The sequence below is a fragment of the Pocillopora verrucosa genome, chromosome 4 (assembly GCF_036669915.1).
Source record: "Pocillopora verrucosa isolate sample1 chromosome 4, ASM3666991v2, whole genome shotgun sequence".
NCBI lineage: Eukaryota > Metazoa > Cnidaria > Anthozoa > Scleractinia > Pocilloporidae > Pocillopora > Pocillopora verrucosa.
The window spans coordinates 8,407,304-8,423,031 of NC_089315.1; the positions used below are offsets into that span (position 1 = coordinate 8,407,304).

Here is a 15,728-nt window from a genome sequence, read left to right on the forward strand (position 1 = left end):
CCATCCTTGGATTAGCATCCATAAGCAGGAGAATTAGCAACACTGCTAGTGGCTTTATCCTAGCGTAACCGTAATCTGGCTCAAGTGCAGACTTCACCTTTTTTTTTTTCCTTATTAATTTTCAGCCTAATGATAGCCCTTCCCGCCGTTACCGTCAAAACACTCCAATTGCTCACCGATCTACGACTTCGTTGAACGAAGGACGCGGTCCGGGTGTAACGACGGCTTTAGTCGGCCCCCACCGTCGACAATTGCCTCAGACTCCCGGCTCTCGAAATGGCTCGCAGCTCTCCTTGACTGGCAAGGCACCAGCGTTGCCAGAAAACCGGGGCGACAGTGTACTGGAAAATGGCTATCATCCCAATATGAACCAGCACATTGCCATGGCGATACGAAGTGGGCAAAGTCCTTATGCAATTTACGGTTTAGAAGAAATAGGTGACGAAGACGACTGGTGCTAGCAGTTAAAATCACGTGTGAACCACGTGCTAATAATTTGAAGGACATAAACTACCTCCATTAATTTCTGTGGCTTGGAACATTCACATGCTGGTGTTTTGTGCTGGTCGCATGATTTTCACGTGATCATTTTGGTACTTCGAGCTTACTTTTGAAGTTTAAAACATTCAACGTGGCTAGAAATTTATTCAGAGTAAAAAACAGAAGGAGAAGACACCTCCTTTCCGTCAGCCTTACTTCAGAGGGAAGGAAAAATTATTGGTGCCTTTTTAATAACCAAGTTTTGTAAGCCTCACTGTGCCGAGATGTATCAGACTTCAGCCAAGAAGTGGAGGAAAATATACACTCTTTGTTGAAGCCAATTTAAAATATAACAGGGAGATATGGAACTCCAGACAGAATAATTAAGTGTAGGTACTCCACTACACAAAAACCACGCAAATTTGTTTGCTTTTGATAACAAATTTTGCAGCTTTTCTTGAATTTTTTGTTGTTGTTTACCTATTTATTCGATAATGGTGACAGTTCAGATGCATTAAGGCGTAATGAACAGGCCAAAGTATATCTTGATTTGCAGAAAAAGCGATAGATTACTGAATGTTAGCATAACAAGTGAAGCCCGCTAAAAAAGAAGGCGTTTCCCTCGATATTTTCCGATACAGTTAACACTCCCTTGAGTGTTATCTAATATTTTCAGGTAGACAAGGGCTTTTAACCTGTTTAAACTTATTCTCAACCGCTGATGAGTTTGTTTTGAAACAGTTGCAATTTGAGCCTCGGTCGTGTTATTCTTGCGCACTTTGAAAGACGCCGTTGAACGCATAAGGTGGTTTGTAAACGTGGCTACGCTGAGACCAAACTGATTGACAACAGAAACAGTAAAAGGCTCCAAAGAAAAACAACGCAAGCTTTATGGAGCACGGATACACTCACAAAGTAACGCGACTCGCTGATTGGTCAAAAGGAAGAAACTTGTTTACTCTGATTGGTGGTCAGTCGGTGCCCATCAGAGGGCTCAGAATTCGAGACTTAGAAAACAGAGTCAGGTGACACGGTCAGCCAAAAATTGGCTCAATTTTGAATTAGGAATGTGTCTGTGAAGTTTGTAAGTGGTAGCGATGTACAAAGAGAAACGAGAATCGTTTTAGCGGCTGTTTTCCCGCACTTTATTGGTACATATAAATCGAATGGAATTTTCAACACTTGTTGAAAACAGAATTGGAGGATACAGGTCTTTTCGCGCTTTGAAGCACAATTTTAGTTCAGGAATATCGCTACAGAATCTTCCCACTAATAGCGAAAGTTGTCATTTACCTTTCTGATGTAGCTATAAAGTTAAAAAATAACAATAATAAATCAAAAATGAATTGAAAGTAACGAATCATCGCTTTTGGCAAAGTTTTCAGTACGCTAGCGATTTGTTTCTTGCATTGCTGTTGGCATTTTTTGAGTTAGAGTTCTTTTTATAATGAGTTATTCCACTTTTAGAGAAATAAATCACACAGAGCCGTGACGAATATTAATTTTTTAACTGTTATTGTCATTATTATAATTACCTTTGATAGAAGAAATTACTCGTCATAATATATTAAAAATCAGTCATAGAAGATTCTTATTCTGTACTCAGTGCAGTTTATTTATAATAATATTATTGTAAAAATGACTTATTTATGGCTACATTGCTTTTGAAGCACACACTTCATAGTTTCAAATAATGTTCTTATTGTACATAAAGCAAATATGTAATGATTCTTTCAGACACGAGTAAATTCAGATTTGTTTTGGAGAAAGAATAAATTGCTACATTGTGACACTACTGGGTTTTGTGATTTTGTTTTCGCATGGACGGGAGAGTCTGTGGAGTTCTTGGAATGGACAGCTGGAGCGAATATCTCTATACGATTTCGTGGTGTAATCTAGACAGACTACCTCCCTCCCCTCCCCTCCCCTCCCCTCCCCTCCCATCCCCTGCCACGTTCCATGGATATTCGCAGGAGAATAAAAAATAACTCGTAATTCGTTCACGATTGGAAACCAGCCATTAGTGTTTGCCTGTAGTTGGGGTCGGAGAATTTGGGGGATCAAATGGTTTTCAGGTAAACAGGGGAAAAACTTCTTCAGGAAACGTAGGGGGGAATTGGTCGTCGCCAAAAGAGTACAAAGGCGGTACTATAAAAAATTGACTGCCAATCAAGGGGGATCGTTAGAAAACTACAGAGCCTAAGGGGAGATCAGGTGAATGTTATTGTAACAAAACCAAAATTCCCTCCCCCCCGGCGATATATAATTATCGGTCTCAAATTCATTTTCGTTTAAAAGCGAAATGAACTAATGAAAACGGAGACTTTCGAAATCTGTTTCAAAATTGGAGTTTTAAATGCTCTGTTTCTCAAGTGGACTAGTGAGAGGCAGTAAAAATGCGTTCCATACAGTCTCTTCCAAAGGCATTTTCGGTTGTTTTACAAAAACGCAACACAAATTTATGCATTTTAAAATCAAAATAGTAAAGCGGACATTTGAGAGCAAAATGAAAGCGCGGCCTGGGTAAATATATTATATTGCGCTTTGTTTTGTTTGGGACGAAGACGGACTCTTTGAGAAACGCCGTGGTGTAGTGACCTTGGGAGATGACACCGACTGATGGCACAGTTCGAAAGAATAGCGTCAGAAGGTAGACTTAGACACAAAAAGTCGGATATATTTTAAGATATTTAGAGCGTTTTGGGATATAAAGAAAATTTTATAATATTGTGATACGAATATTTAGGATTTTTTCCCTTAAGTCATGATTCGGTAGTCTTGTGATGGTTTCAATCCCAATTTCCTTGTCAATAATCCAGTTCATCAGTTACTTCAATCAATAATATATCCCTTCACCCTGTAACCCCTGAGAGTGATTAGTATCTAATTTCTCCTTGCGGTATCACCACTGAATCACACATTAATGTCATGAGATTAAAGGAAATGATCATCAACTAAAGAAACTCTTCATTGTCAGACAAATTCTCCTTGTCGGCACTTTGGTAAATGTACAGAGACTAGTATAGAGAATATCTTAGGCTTAAGTGAAAAGTTTATGAGCGTTATCCAGCCAGAGACTGCCAGACCACAATCTTGTTTTGATTTGCCTGTTTGCTGATGTACAACATTTAACTTTGCACAACGTTAGATCATTTTGGGACATTTCAAAAATTTATTTTCAAATAATTTCTTAGATATTTAGAACAGTTTCAAGACATGAAGAAGAAAAATTTGATATATTAAGAAAATAATCAAGAATTTCCTGAATCATCATTTTACGTAATATTTGTGTCTAGGTCCATCTAAGGGGCGGCCAAAACATAACTTCCCTAGGGAAAGAATGTGCACGATAACGGGAGAACCTAGGGCAAAGTTATCAGGATAACTCATGTGACTTTTTTGGCACGTGTGATTGGTTTTCGGCAAGTTTAAATCGACGCGCCGTTCCGCGCCTAATTTTGAATGAACTTGTGTCTGGCTACACGTGAAAATCAACCACATGAAGTGCGTGAGTAAAAGGTGAGCTGACAGAACAAAAGCTTTCATCTTGGCTACCGTTTACAACGAAAATTGTCTCCTTTTAAACGACAGCTGGGAAGGACAGAATTAGGAATTTGCCGTCGAATTTTCCGCTATGAGCGTCGTGAGAAGAAAACTATTTGAGGAAGGATCGAATTCTTGGACCTCGGATCAAACAATCGCTGAAAGGCCAAATAACGAAGCAGTTGAAAATGAGCGCACAGAAATTGTTGAATACACTGTTGTAAACGAAGGAGATGTAGCTCTGAAGGAGCCAAGTGTAGAGACTCCAAATGGATTAAAAACGCCCCAAGAAAATATGTTTCGACCGACAACTCCTTCGTGCTTTGAGAAGGTAAACATTTGATTAAAATTTGTTACAACTTATTTCTCTTTATTCGAGTCACTTTTTTCACGTTCGTTCAACTCAATGTCTAATTTTCAAAGAAATTTTGAACAAATTGTGATTCGTAAACTATTCTTACAAGAAAAAATTACGTGAAGCTTTAAACAATCTATTCCATGGAATATTCGAGCGGGACTCAAAAACTATTCTAAGATTTAAAAACTTCACCGTAATTCGATAAACTTCTTCGAGTTAAAATCTTCCAGTAGTTATTTTGGGCTTGCTTATATATTTTCCTGTTTGTAGAGACATTCCAAAAAATAGTTTTGACGAGAATCATTGAGTTTTTTCCTAGGATCGTGAAAAGAAACTTCTGATTATTGACGAGGCAGAAGATGAAACTGTTCGCAAAGGATGGGCAGAAAAACAGACACTTAAAGGGATACAAGTTGTAACATGTCATTGTACAAACCTGATCTCGGTCTGTACAAAAGAAACATTTTTACTTATTTTCCTCGATATATCCTCAGTGGCGGGAAACGCTAAAAAGATAGTTTCTACGATAAGGTAAGTACTCTCAAAATGTCGGGAAAGCAGTTTTAATCTATTTAGAGTACACCTTGTATTACACGCAGCGTGCCGCCAAACAATGACAGAAAAGTGTGATCTAATTAACGAATACGATTTTGTGATACCAGGAACTTCTTCTTTGAGGATAAGAATATATCAAAACTTGCAGAGAAAGCTGTTAAGCAATAATAGGAAAAGTTGTGTTCTACGATTCAAGCAACTTAATTTAATTAAAATAGCAATAGAGAATTTTAATAGCTACATTGGATCCCTTCCGTGGACTCGCTACTGCCTACAATTTTCTTTGCCTTTGACGTATTTATCCTTTTCTTCTCATGTTAATTCTTTATAACTTTGCAACATCTTATCATAATCATACAATTCAATCAACAATACTAATCATGATACATATGCATTCCAGCATGTTCTTTGCCCGAAAACAAGTCGAACAATCGTATGCTATGCAAAATTAAAATTTAGTGTAGGAAGCTGAGATTTAATTGAATGTTTTTCATCATCAAGTAAATCAAATAATTTCAAAAGCAAGTGAAACTGAATGAGCACAAATAGATGCTTTTCACAACTAAAAACTTCATCTCCCTGCATAGCAGTATGTAATTTAAATTTAACAGAAGATCACTTGATTACCTTTACAAATCACTCTAGGTACAATCCCAATTCTCTGAACCGTTCAACAGCAATAATTGGATTAACACAGGAAGGAGATAAAGGTATGTTCCAGAATCAAATACATCATCAAGAGGCTGCCCTTTTGTTTACTTTTTTTTTCAAACTCAATCCACAACTTTCTTTTTTTATATCTCAAAGAGGACTTCAGTTACCATGAAATAAATGATGTCATTCAGCTTCCAGTGACAGATGAAAGGGTGAATCAGGTTTTGTTGAAGTGGGCTGGGCACAAGTCATGTGAAGGTCAGTACTAAAACCACCAACATGGACAATGTGGTGTCCACCCTCAAAGGAAGAAGTTCTTTACCTCTTCTTTACCTCTTCAAAGGAACAATTGTCAATTGTTCCATTGGATGAGATATGAACTAGATAGGCTTGCTAATACTCGAAAGTTTTCCATGTTTTGATTTATGAAACCTATTTCCTAAATAGTGTACAAAAAGGCACTTCTGAGCACCTGAAAATGACAATTTTCAGGAGAGAGGCATGCTTCTTTGACCCCCTTGCTGGTTTTTGGTGCACACTCCATAGAGGAAAACTCTTAATGCTTCCGAGGGCTTGTATGAATTTATAGTTTCACATTATTTCAGGCATGCCATTGACACCAGAGAGTCCAGAAGGAAACATTCATTCAGCTGGACCAAAGTCTTTAGGAACAACCAAAGAAAACACAGAGGAGAATTTGTCATCAATCATAAAATATTCGACATCACAACCAATTCAGTAAGTGGGTTACCTTAATTATGTATGTAGCATGGGTAGGCATGGTCATTATATATAAGTTGGTATATTGACTGATAGTCTACCAGTGGATAATAATCTGGGCCAGTTACTGACCTTTGCTTAACCAGGATGTTAAAATCACTGCTGATTGTTTAAACATTAGCAAACAGTGCCTTGTTATAGTAAACATAATCGAGCATGTCTAAAATTAATCACTGATTTAAAACTGTTATCATTCTCTTTGCAGACAGAATTGTAGTAGTAGAGTGTCTCAGGCAGACAACTCTAATGGAACATTGGAATCCTTTTGCAAAGTCTCCACACTCCATAACAACCAGTCAGGGCCAACCTATCAACAGCTATGTCACAATGGCCAATATATTCCTGTCAGTAGAAGTGGCTTTGCTGATCCATCACAGAACAATCAAGTCACAGATGACAACAGGTTACATCTTCAAAACAGCAATGTTGCTGCTCCACAGAACTTTCTCCTTGGGGGAAACCAGATCCAAAGTCAACCTCACTCATCACTGATTCTCCAACGATCAGCAGCAGATCACATGCTCACCCAGGAAGATCATGTTTCTGTTCATATTCCCCCAAATGCAGTCAACACAGTGTATCCTGAGCATTACAATCACATTTATTACAACATACCACCTACAAATCAAAACAGACCAAATACCATTCCACCACATTTTGTTGCTATCAATTCTTCCACATGTGTCCAAAACCCTGCAGGCTTGACATCACAGGCAGCTCCCAAGGCAGATCACTCTGTAGTGACCACCCAATCATCACCTGACAGAGAAGGTGGAAAGATAGTTGGCAGTCCTGCATATATGATCAGTGGACAACTGGGAAGCAAAGATATGAAAATCACATTACTTCATGATGACCTGTCCAAACACAGCTCCAAAGAGAGGATTAGAAGGTAACAATGACAAAGTTTTACTTCTTAACTGCTAATTTCAACACAGAAGGGATAATCTGTTTGTTTAATTTGCATAAACAGTATTTGGTGTCTGATCCCTGGAGAGAGAAAGAGAGGTTGTCACAATTTAACTAACTCATTTGACTTTTTCTTTGGCTAATAAGTTCAATGATAATGCAACTGGGAGTATCACAGCTTCACTGGATTGAAAGTAATCAGGGATTGTAAGGAAAACACCATTATGGAGTCAAATATTAAGTAAAGTCATTTCTCCAAAGAAACCAGGTGACGATATCCTTCTACAGAGCAAGCAATGCAAAAAGCATACTTCTTTTGTTGATGGGTATTCCTTGTATAGCCAGAGTAAATAAAAAAGGACCTTTCCAGGTCTGTGTTTAATTAACCAATTACCTTATGTATAAAACATCCAGCCTGTTGAAGTACTGTGCATTTTTAGTCATCAGTAGCAGGTTAGATTTGCATTATTTGTCTACACTATAGGGAAACGTGATGCAGAAAAAATGAGAAAAGTACCAGTAGTAGCCCCACACATCATTTTAAATTACCTCAGTCTGTTCTTCTAATGAAATCCTCACATTAATTCATTTTCTTCTAGAGAACGAATTAAGGAAAGCTGCGATCAACTCCGCTTTTTGCTACCTAGTGTTGCTGGGAAAAAATCTGACATGGCTTCCGTAAGTAACTTGAAGCAAATTTGATTCATTTTTGTAAAATATATTTGTGGTAAAACAAAGTGTATCCCTATGTTAATGTTTATACCTCAAATGAGAAGATGATGGTTGATTAATAATCATACTTTGATACAATTGCGACAATAAATAAATTTTCATTACTGATCAGATTCTTGAAATGACTGTAAAATATGTGAGAATGATCAAGGAAAGGCTTCCACCAGCTGTTCTTCAAGAGGTAATAATTGTTCATTAGATAGGACTTGGCTGTCTTCCAGGAGGGAGGAACAGGCTATTTGAAAAGTTTAAGGAAATCAAGAAAATAACCAACAAAAATCCACCAGATGGAGAAAATATGCAAAAGAAAAATTGCACTCCTCCACCAATGCAGCACCACAGTTTCTTTAGAAACTTACCCTCAATACCCTTAAGACTCTTCCATTAAAATTTGTCTTACACTGGAAAGGCTTGACATTTTTTATTCAAATTCCCATGCCCTTAGATACAGATGACAGTGTAAATAATTGGCATGCAGGTCTGAAATTTATTTAATAATGGCTCAGTTGACTTGACCCTGTTCACTTGAGTAATTCTCAATTACCATTTGTTGGAACTATCAGCTCATGCAGCTATATGTAATTTAAGCAAGACATTTTTTGCAGCTGATTTAAGAGTTGTTCAAAGTACAGCCTCTGATTATATGTAAACTTCATACTTATTCTTTCAGATCTCTCAGAATATTGCTGACACAACTGCTACACTTCCTAGGAAAAGAACCAGGGACTTATCAGCAAACATTAAACAAACACGTCCAAGGTAGTGAATGGAAACATTCATAATCTATCAACAACTTCAAACAAGGATATTCAATCTACTTTTCAAATACACTTTTAGTTCAGATGAAAACTTTAAGGTATTTGTAGGATGCTTTTTGGCAAAGGTAAACCTTGTACCTGGTACATGACAATATTTAATAGAGTAGGTGTAAGTTTTCATGCAATTCATCTTATCCACCTGACTCTGATAACCACCTTTTATTTCATACATACTGAGATTTACACTGTGAAGTACTATCATTCATGTTCTATAGGGAGAGCAGTGTATTTTCAGTCTGTAGTTCTCTCCCAATCTTTGAATTTAAAGGTGAAAAAATCTTTGTATGTTTGAAATAAAAACATCATACCATGGAAAGTGATTGGAAGATTTTTTTTCACTTGCTACAATGCATCAAAAAAACTCACTCGTTCACTGTGCTCACAAGTTCATTTTTCTGGTGCATCACAACTCATGAATAAAAATTGTTTGTGTTATTGTCACCATGGAAATAATACTCTTTCTAATTACTTAGTTTTGGGGTAATTTTCCTGTAGAGGATTAGAGGGTAGGCTTAATTAAGACTGGTTCTGGTCAGTTTTCTTCTCTATTCAAGACAAAAAATTACTGTAGATTGAGGTATATTGATTTTATGACACTACTGTAAACAGTACCAGCATATTTGAAACATTTTGAAAAGGTATGACAGATTGTAGGGGTGAACCATGCACCACCAGTATACAAACCTTATGCAAGACCTTGTGTATAGGAAGATGGTAACAGGTGTAATTTCATACCTTGCTTAATATTTAGACCCTAAAAACTATACACTACTAGGAGGTATAGCCTGTCAAGGCACAGTAAAAACGTGTCCCCTCCCCCTTGCAATTTAACATTCTGTATTGGTAACAACTGTAAATTTAAAAAATGAACTTAATGTAGTTAATTTTCATTGCAGACTTACACCACCTGCTAATATTCGTGAGGGACCACCAAGATTACCACACCCTTTACCACCATTCTATATGACGCCTGCACCATTTCAAGGCAAGGCTCCTACAATAGTAACCACAACAGGTCCTATGTATGTGCCCCACCTACATATCAGGCCTGGTCATGAACACACCCAGATTCCTTTACAACAACATCAAATTCATCAAGCAGACCCAGCCAGCTTCAGACTGGCAACATCACCTCCTTCTGCATTCAACAGCTGCCACAATGAGAATTCAACCAGAGGTACAAATACATTTCAGCATCAACCAGGGCATGAACATGTCATGATTAATCCACACCAAGATTACAATGCAACCCACTCATCATTCCACTCTAAACACATTTTTCATGGAAACCACCCTCCCATTCCTCCTGTGCCTGGCCACAGTTATGACATGCCACAGCAATGGAGCTTTTTAAAGTTACCCCCTATTGGAAACATTTTTCATTCTTTAAGTTCAAGTAATTTAAGCCAAGAAAGTGGTAAACATGATCCTTGTGAGTCTGGGAGATCTACACCAACAGATTCTTCATCAATGACACCCCCACTTTGGGAGAGCAGTGGAAATCTCATAAGTGCAGGAAGACAAGATCATACTCATATTGACAGTCCTGTAATGTTCAAAGGTACATCAATGTAACTCCTGAAAAGGAAAGCTCCACTTGAAGCCAAGTGCAAACTTCTTTCTGCATGAAGGTCTAGGAGAACATAGGTTAACTGAGAAAGACAGCCAAACATATAATTATAAAATTATACACAGATCAATTTAAGATTTTTGGGAACCTCTCCTCATACAAAGGGATAAAAATAGGAGCATATAAAGCCTTTGATAAATGTATGGCAGATGCAATTGTGATCTGGGAAAACCTCCTAGTGTTCAGTTGATTTAGAGAAGGGTTGGGTTCTCTAGAAATTAAGGTCACAATAGAGACAAAAAAGGTGCTATCATCAGTGTGTAGAAGGCTAAAGAACTCTGCATTTGATATGTTGACCTACACAGGGTTTTCTCTGTAAGCAAAAGGAAACCTCAACAGATATAAACCATTACCTGAATAGAAAGCACAATTTTCACTTTTTCATTGTTGTTAATAATTTTGTACATCAGATCAAAGTCAAAATAAGAGATAGTTCTAGCGTGAACATGGATGCTACAAGCTCCTATGAAGAGTCACACATTTGCAATGCTTAAAATAATGATCTATGCCATGAATTATCACTATAAATATTTATTACAGTTCATAATTTACTGGCAAGTTCTACAAGCTACTTTTAAACTAGAAAAAGGGAAATAGATCACTTTGACAATGTAATATGTTTATCATTTGTCAATCAAAGAGAGAAAATCATTTTTAATTTAGGGTTAAATTATGCAGCACTTGCTCACAAAAGACCACTAAATTTATTTGAGTGAAGTGGCTAGTTTTGGGACCATAGTTTCCTGATCTTGAGTCTTCAACAGACTTCTATAGAAACCTTACAGATGGACAAGATTTACTACACCTGAGCATAATAACTTGATGTAAAGACTGAGATGTTTTTTTTCCCTGATGAAAAAGTTGATGATATTTCATACCATTGTCAAAGAGGTACATTTCCTGAAGCAAAAGTTTTAAAATAGAGATTAGGTCATAAAAAAAAATTACATTGGATCCATTTTCTTAAGTTTCAATAATAGCAATTTATCAGGTGGTAAGACTTCATCACTCACATTTTAAAATATTCTAAGCCATAAGTTGTGTTTACAGATTGCCTCGAGTTATTCCTTTACCATAAGTTACTTCTTTAATGTGTATCTGAATATAAAGGCATATTTTGATGTACAAAGTGCATTAAAAAAAGTTTCTTTGCTATGTTTTAGCCAAACCAAAAATGCAAAAACAAATTGGAAATTTGATGTTATTAGTGGACGTTTGACACATTTTCATGGTTAATATTATTACAACTTACAGACTTGATGAATAAATTGTCATGAAATCAACCAGCTTAATTAATGTCTCAAAATTGGTCACTATTATGTTAAAAATATCTCTTATTAGCATATACCACACAAATGAATAGCGCTTTTCATGCACTTACTAGCTAATTTGGAGGCAAATAGCAAGTACTATTCACCTCTGAACAGCCCATGAGATGAGTGTCAAGAGTATAATTTCTGAACATTTTTCGGAATATTGAGAGAAATAAACTTATTTTTTAGAATCTGTGTGGTTTATACTAAACCAATTATTCACTTCAGGGGTGGATAATTACCTCAATTTTAGTGAATTGATTTTGTTGTCCAACTGCACGAGAATAACTCGTGAACAGAGTACAGGTATCAATATTTAACAGTTACCTTACACTGAAAAAAGCCCATTTAACTGGCTGACTGTGCATGCTCTTCTTCTCTATCTGCTTTGTTTTCCCTGCCTCATGAAAATTGAGCAGACACACTTGGCAGAAAAAAAAAGTAGTATCACTTAGTACTTTAAAAATACTCATAAATACTACTCAAAAATACTCATACTATACACCAAAATGTATAAAAATATATATATGTATAATATATATACTGTTAAGAAATACTCTATTATAATAAGCGATTGTTGACAGCTTCATCAGGGAAGGTGGGGAAAGGGTGCACTCCTTGCAGGCAGTGCTGCATGAGTTTGAGTTTATTAGCCATGTTTTGTGCAGGGCATGACACTAAATTGGCTCTGCACAAACAATATTTCATCAGCTAATGATAATAAGGTAGTACACATGTACAATTAAATTGTCTACCAGATATTTTCTCTTACCCAGAATTGCTTTAAACTCTTCACATGCACTAATATCTCCCAATTAAACCTGAGGAATCTTTGGTGGTAATCTATTCAAGATTTTTGCTTTAACCTATCAACCCTCATATCCTGTGCAATGAAAAAATGACTTTGAAGTTGTTACATATGAAAAAAGATACTTAAGTTCACAGATTTTCTACGAAAAGTTGAGTCTGTTTTCAAAGGTTAGCAGATTGTATGTGGTTTTTTTTTGTGCACTGTGAAGAATATTTAAAGGATAAGGATGACAAAAGTATATTTTTCTAGAAAATAAGCTTGTTATTTGCCTGTGGATATTATCTGTTCCACAAAGCTCATGGTTTTCCCTGAGTTTGTTCTCTAACAAACGTGTCTGGACCTTGAGCCATTTATAGCAGGTTGCACCATAAGTATTTCTTTATACCATAGGTACAATACAAGGCTTTCTTTGCAATATGCAAGATTTAAAAAACGTTTTCTCAGTGGTTACTGTTGTTGGGAGAGGTACCTGTCACAAAGAAGACCAGTGGTACAAATCTTTAAGGAGGTTTAAACTGAAACTGCTGAATCAGGGTAGGGTTTGGAAATATGTACACTACTATTACAATATGTAACAAATAGAGAAGCCTTGACTGTGCTCTGTTCTGTTGTAAAGCATGCCGGGAGCTGCTAGAACACAAAAGAAGTGTAAGGAGTAACACAAGACATAGTTCGAGTTTGCCTGGTTCTTTTTTTACCAATTTGCTAACTCACTTGTTCCAAAATTTCACTTTGAATCAACAAAAAAAAGCCCAAGAAAAGTATGGGAAAAGATGGGACAGTACAATTTGGCAGATGATGTGACAGCTTTAACTCAGCTTTATGCCTCGTACTCTGATAGAGCATGCTATTTTAACTGATGACAGCGCGCATTATATCTGAACTTTATTATAAAAGTTAATAAATATTATCACTATTAATAATATCCTTGTCAAAATTCAGTCGCTTGTAGTAACAATGTCCTCATACCATTAACTCCTGAATCTTGACAGAGATCCAAAAGTTTCTTCGAATATTTTTTCAATAGCAACTTTTCCATTCTCTGGTAAAGCCCTTGTTCCGATGCCTGTAAAATTTAAAGTCAGCCTTGGAGCTTCACAATACACAAATTTCCTCTTGCGATCCTCGAACTGTTGCCACAAACTATTCACGATGTCGAACACATACACGGGTTTTTTGGAATCGACTGCCATTTGCACAGCCCATCCTGTGCCACCCTCGACTCTGCTTCGACTCGCACTAAGTTTGCCAATGGCAAACACACCGTTTGAATCTTTCACTTGGTACCAATTACGACGAAGTAAATTATTTACAAAGTTGTTGCTTGTCGGGAAATGCCTCTTTAAAGTTTTGTTCGCTTTAAGTAAGAATTCATCAGCCTGTTTCAATTGTTCGTTGCTAAGAACAACTCTAGCAGTATTTTTTCCTCCATGTGCCTCAAAGGAAAACGCTTTTATGCGAACACCGTACTTTGCTCCCAAATTTTGCCAGAACATATCACTGCCACTAGCAGCACCGGTGAATAGAGTGTAATGTCTAGGATTTCCCATGAAGTCGTCTTCTATCCTTTGTAAAGTTTCTACAAGGAAACTTTTTCCCAACTCGTCCTCATCGAAATCATCAAATTCAAAGAATACATCCTCAGATTTGTGCGCGCCAACGATTAACGCCATTTCAACAAGTTCAGGGATCAGGCCTGGTTAACTATGCAGTCACGTGGTTTGAATTTCATTTTATAAAATAATTCAAATAGTGCGCGCGCTCTGATTGGCCATAAAACCATTTTACATGACCGTATGTAAACACGGTTTTCGTTCCTCGAAACACGGTTTTCGTTTCGATAAGCTGGAAACCACTCCGCTTCGCATGGTGGTTTCCTACGCTTATCTCGTGTTCTCCCAACCTCCCGCGTGTTTACATCAGGGTATGTAAACACGGAAACCATTTTACATTTCTTCAATAGCGGCTCATATGTGTGCTGCAGACGACATCTCATGACCCTCATGGGTGAAATCGCTTCTTCTCTTGCCGAAGTTTTCACATTCACAGATATATCAGCACTCAAAAGACTGCGGTAATGTAAAAATCGACGACAATCGAAGAGAAGTTTGTATTTGAGATTACAAACATTTTCGAGCTGGAAAACAAACTTGCGGGCACACGATCTTTAAGATCCCAAAAGGTACATGAAATGGGCACAAAAGCGAAGCAAAAGAATCGCATAGAGAATTTTTTGGTGATTTCGTGAATTAAGGTTAGAATGAAGCCATGTTTTGTCGAAAACTGTTATTTTGTTACGTTCCTCGTTAATTGTACACTCTAGTAATTTGACTGGCGGCCGGTCAAGGTTTTCAAACAACTAATAAATGACCGACAGTCGAATATTTTTCTGAAAAACTTGACAAATCGAGAGATCCTCTACAATAGAAGCTAGGACATGTCGATGAGGGACTGCTAAGCGATCTCTAGGGAATTTAAAAATCTCATGTGTAACCTTGAGAAATTGCGTGAGGTCGACTTCCGGTTTCTTTAATGACTGAGTGACCGACAGTCGCACATTTTTCTAGAAATGTTCAGAAATAGAGAGGACTTGTACAACTCAAAATATTATACGTCGATGAGGAACTTCTAAGCGATCTCGAGGAGATTTATAACTCTCACTAACGCTCGGTTAACGCTACCTCAGAATACCTAGAAATTGCGTGGGGTTGATCGCCGGTTGCGGTCACGGTTCTCAATGAACCTAAATCACTGGCAGTCGTTTATTTTTCAAAAAGTTTAAGAAACCGAGAGAACCTATACAATCCAAAGTATCACATGTCGATGAGGAACTAATGAGCGATCCCGAGGAGATTTATAAATCTCATTTCTGAAGCTCGGTTTACGCTGGGCTCCTTTACATGTTAGAGAGATACACGGAAATTATCATGCTGGACACGAATCATTATTTCTTTTCGAAAAAGCCTCTTGTTGACCTTAAAACTAGAAGACAGGACCCACCTTTTAATCTCCTAGTTTGGCTGTCTATAAACTTATAATCCTCGTCTTCGAAATGTTCAGAACACACTTTGGTACTGGATGTTACTTTTAAGTTTTAATTGATCTTTCTTTCATTCTTAAATCCCATATCACATTTAGAAATAGA

General features: G+C 37.1%; 3 protein-coding genes across 5 annotated transcripts in view; 2 read left to right on the plus strand and 1 right to left on the minus strand.

Annotated features, from left to right (window-relative positions):
• Nucleotides 1-2,275, plus strand: part of LOC131785629 (voltage-dependent calcium channel type A subunit alpha-1) — a 38,107-nt gene extending 35,832 nt beyond the window's left edge. For both annotated transcript variants that reach the window (XM_059102547.2, XM_066165621.1), the window contains one exon: nucleotides 126-2,275. In XM_059102547.2, coding sequence (XP_058958530.2) covers nucleotides 126-461 — 336 coding nt within the window. In that variant the 3' untranslated portion in view covers nucleotides 462-2,275. The remainder of the gene's footprint in view (nucleotides 1-125) is intronic.
• A 1,589-nt stretch (nucleotides 2,276-3,864) lies between these two features.
• Nucleotides 3,865-11,302, plus strand: LOC131785691 (uncharacterized). 2 transcript variants are annotated; one of them, XM_059102622.2, is made up of 10 exons: nucleotides 3,865-4,354; nucleotides 4,701-4,912; nucleotides 5,582-5,646; nucleotides 5,744-5,848; nucleotides 6,196-6,328; nucleotides 6,576-7,262; nucleotides 7,879-7,957; nucleotides 8,124-8,192; nucleotides 8,682-8,770; nucleotides 9,726-11,302. In XM_059102622.2, the coding sequence occupies exons 1-10, from the start codon at nucleotides 4,115-4,117 to the stop codon at nucleotides 10,402-10,404; spliced, it is 2,358 nt and encodes a 785-aa protein (XP_058958605.1). In that variant the 5' UTR covers nucleotides 3,865-4,114; the 3' UTR covers nucleotides 10,405-11,302. The 2 variants fall into 2 exon arrangements, with proteins under 2 accessions (XP_058958605.1, XP_058958606.1); XM_059102623.2 differs by lacking the exon at nucleotides 8,124-8,192.
• LOC131785692 (uncharacterized) lies at nucleotides 10,887-14,269 on the minus strand. The gene has a single exon (XM_059102625.2). The coding sequence runs from the start codon at nucleotides 14,254-14,256 to the stop codon at nucleotides 13,555-13,557; it is 702 nt and encodes a 233-aa protein (XP_058958608.1). The 5' UTR covers nucleotides 14,257-14,269; the 3' UTR covers nucleotides 10,887-13,554.
• Between the last annotated feature and the right edge of the window lie 1,459 nt (nucleotides 14,270-15,728).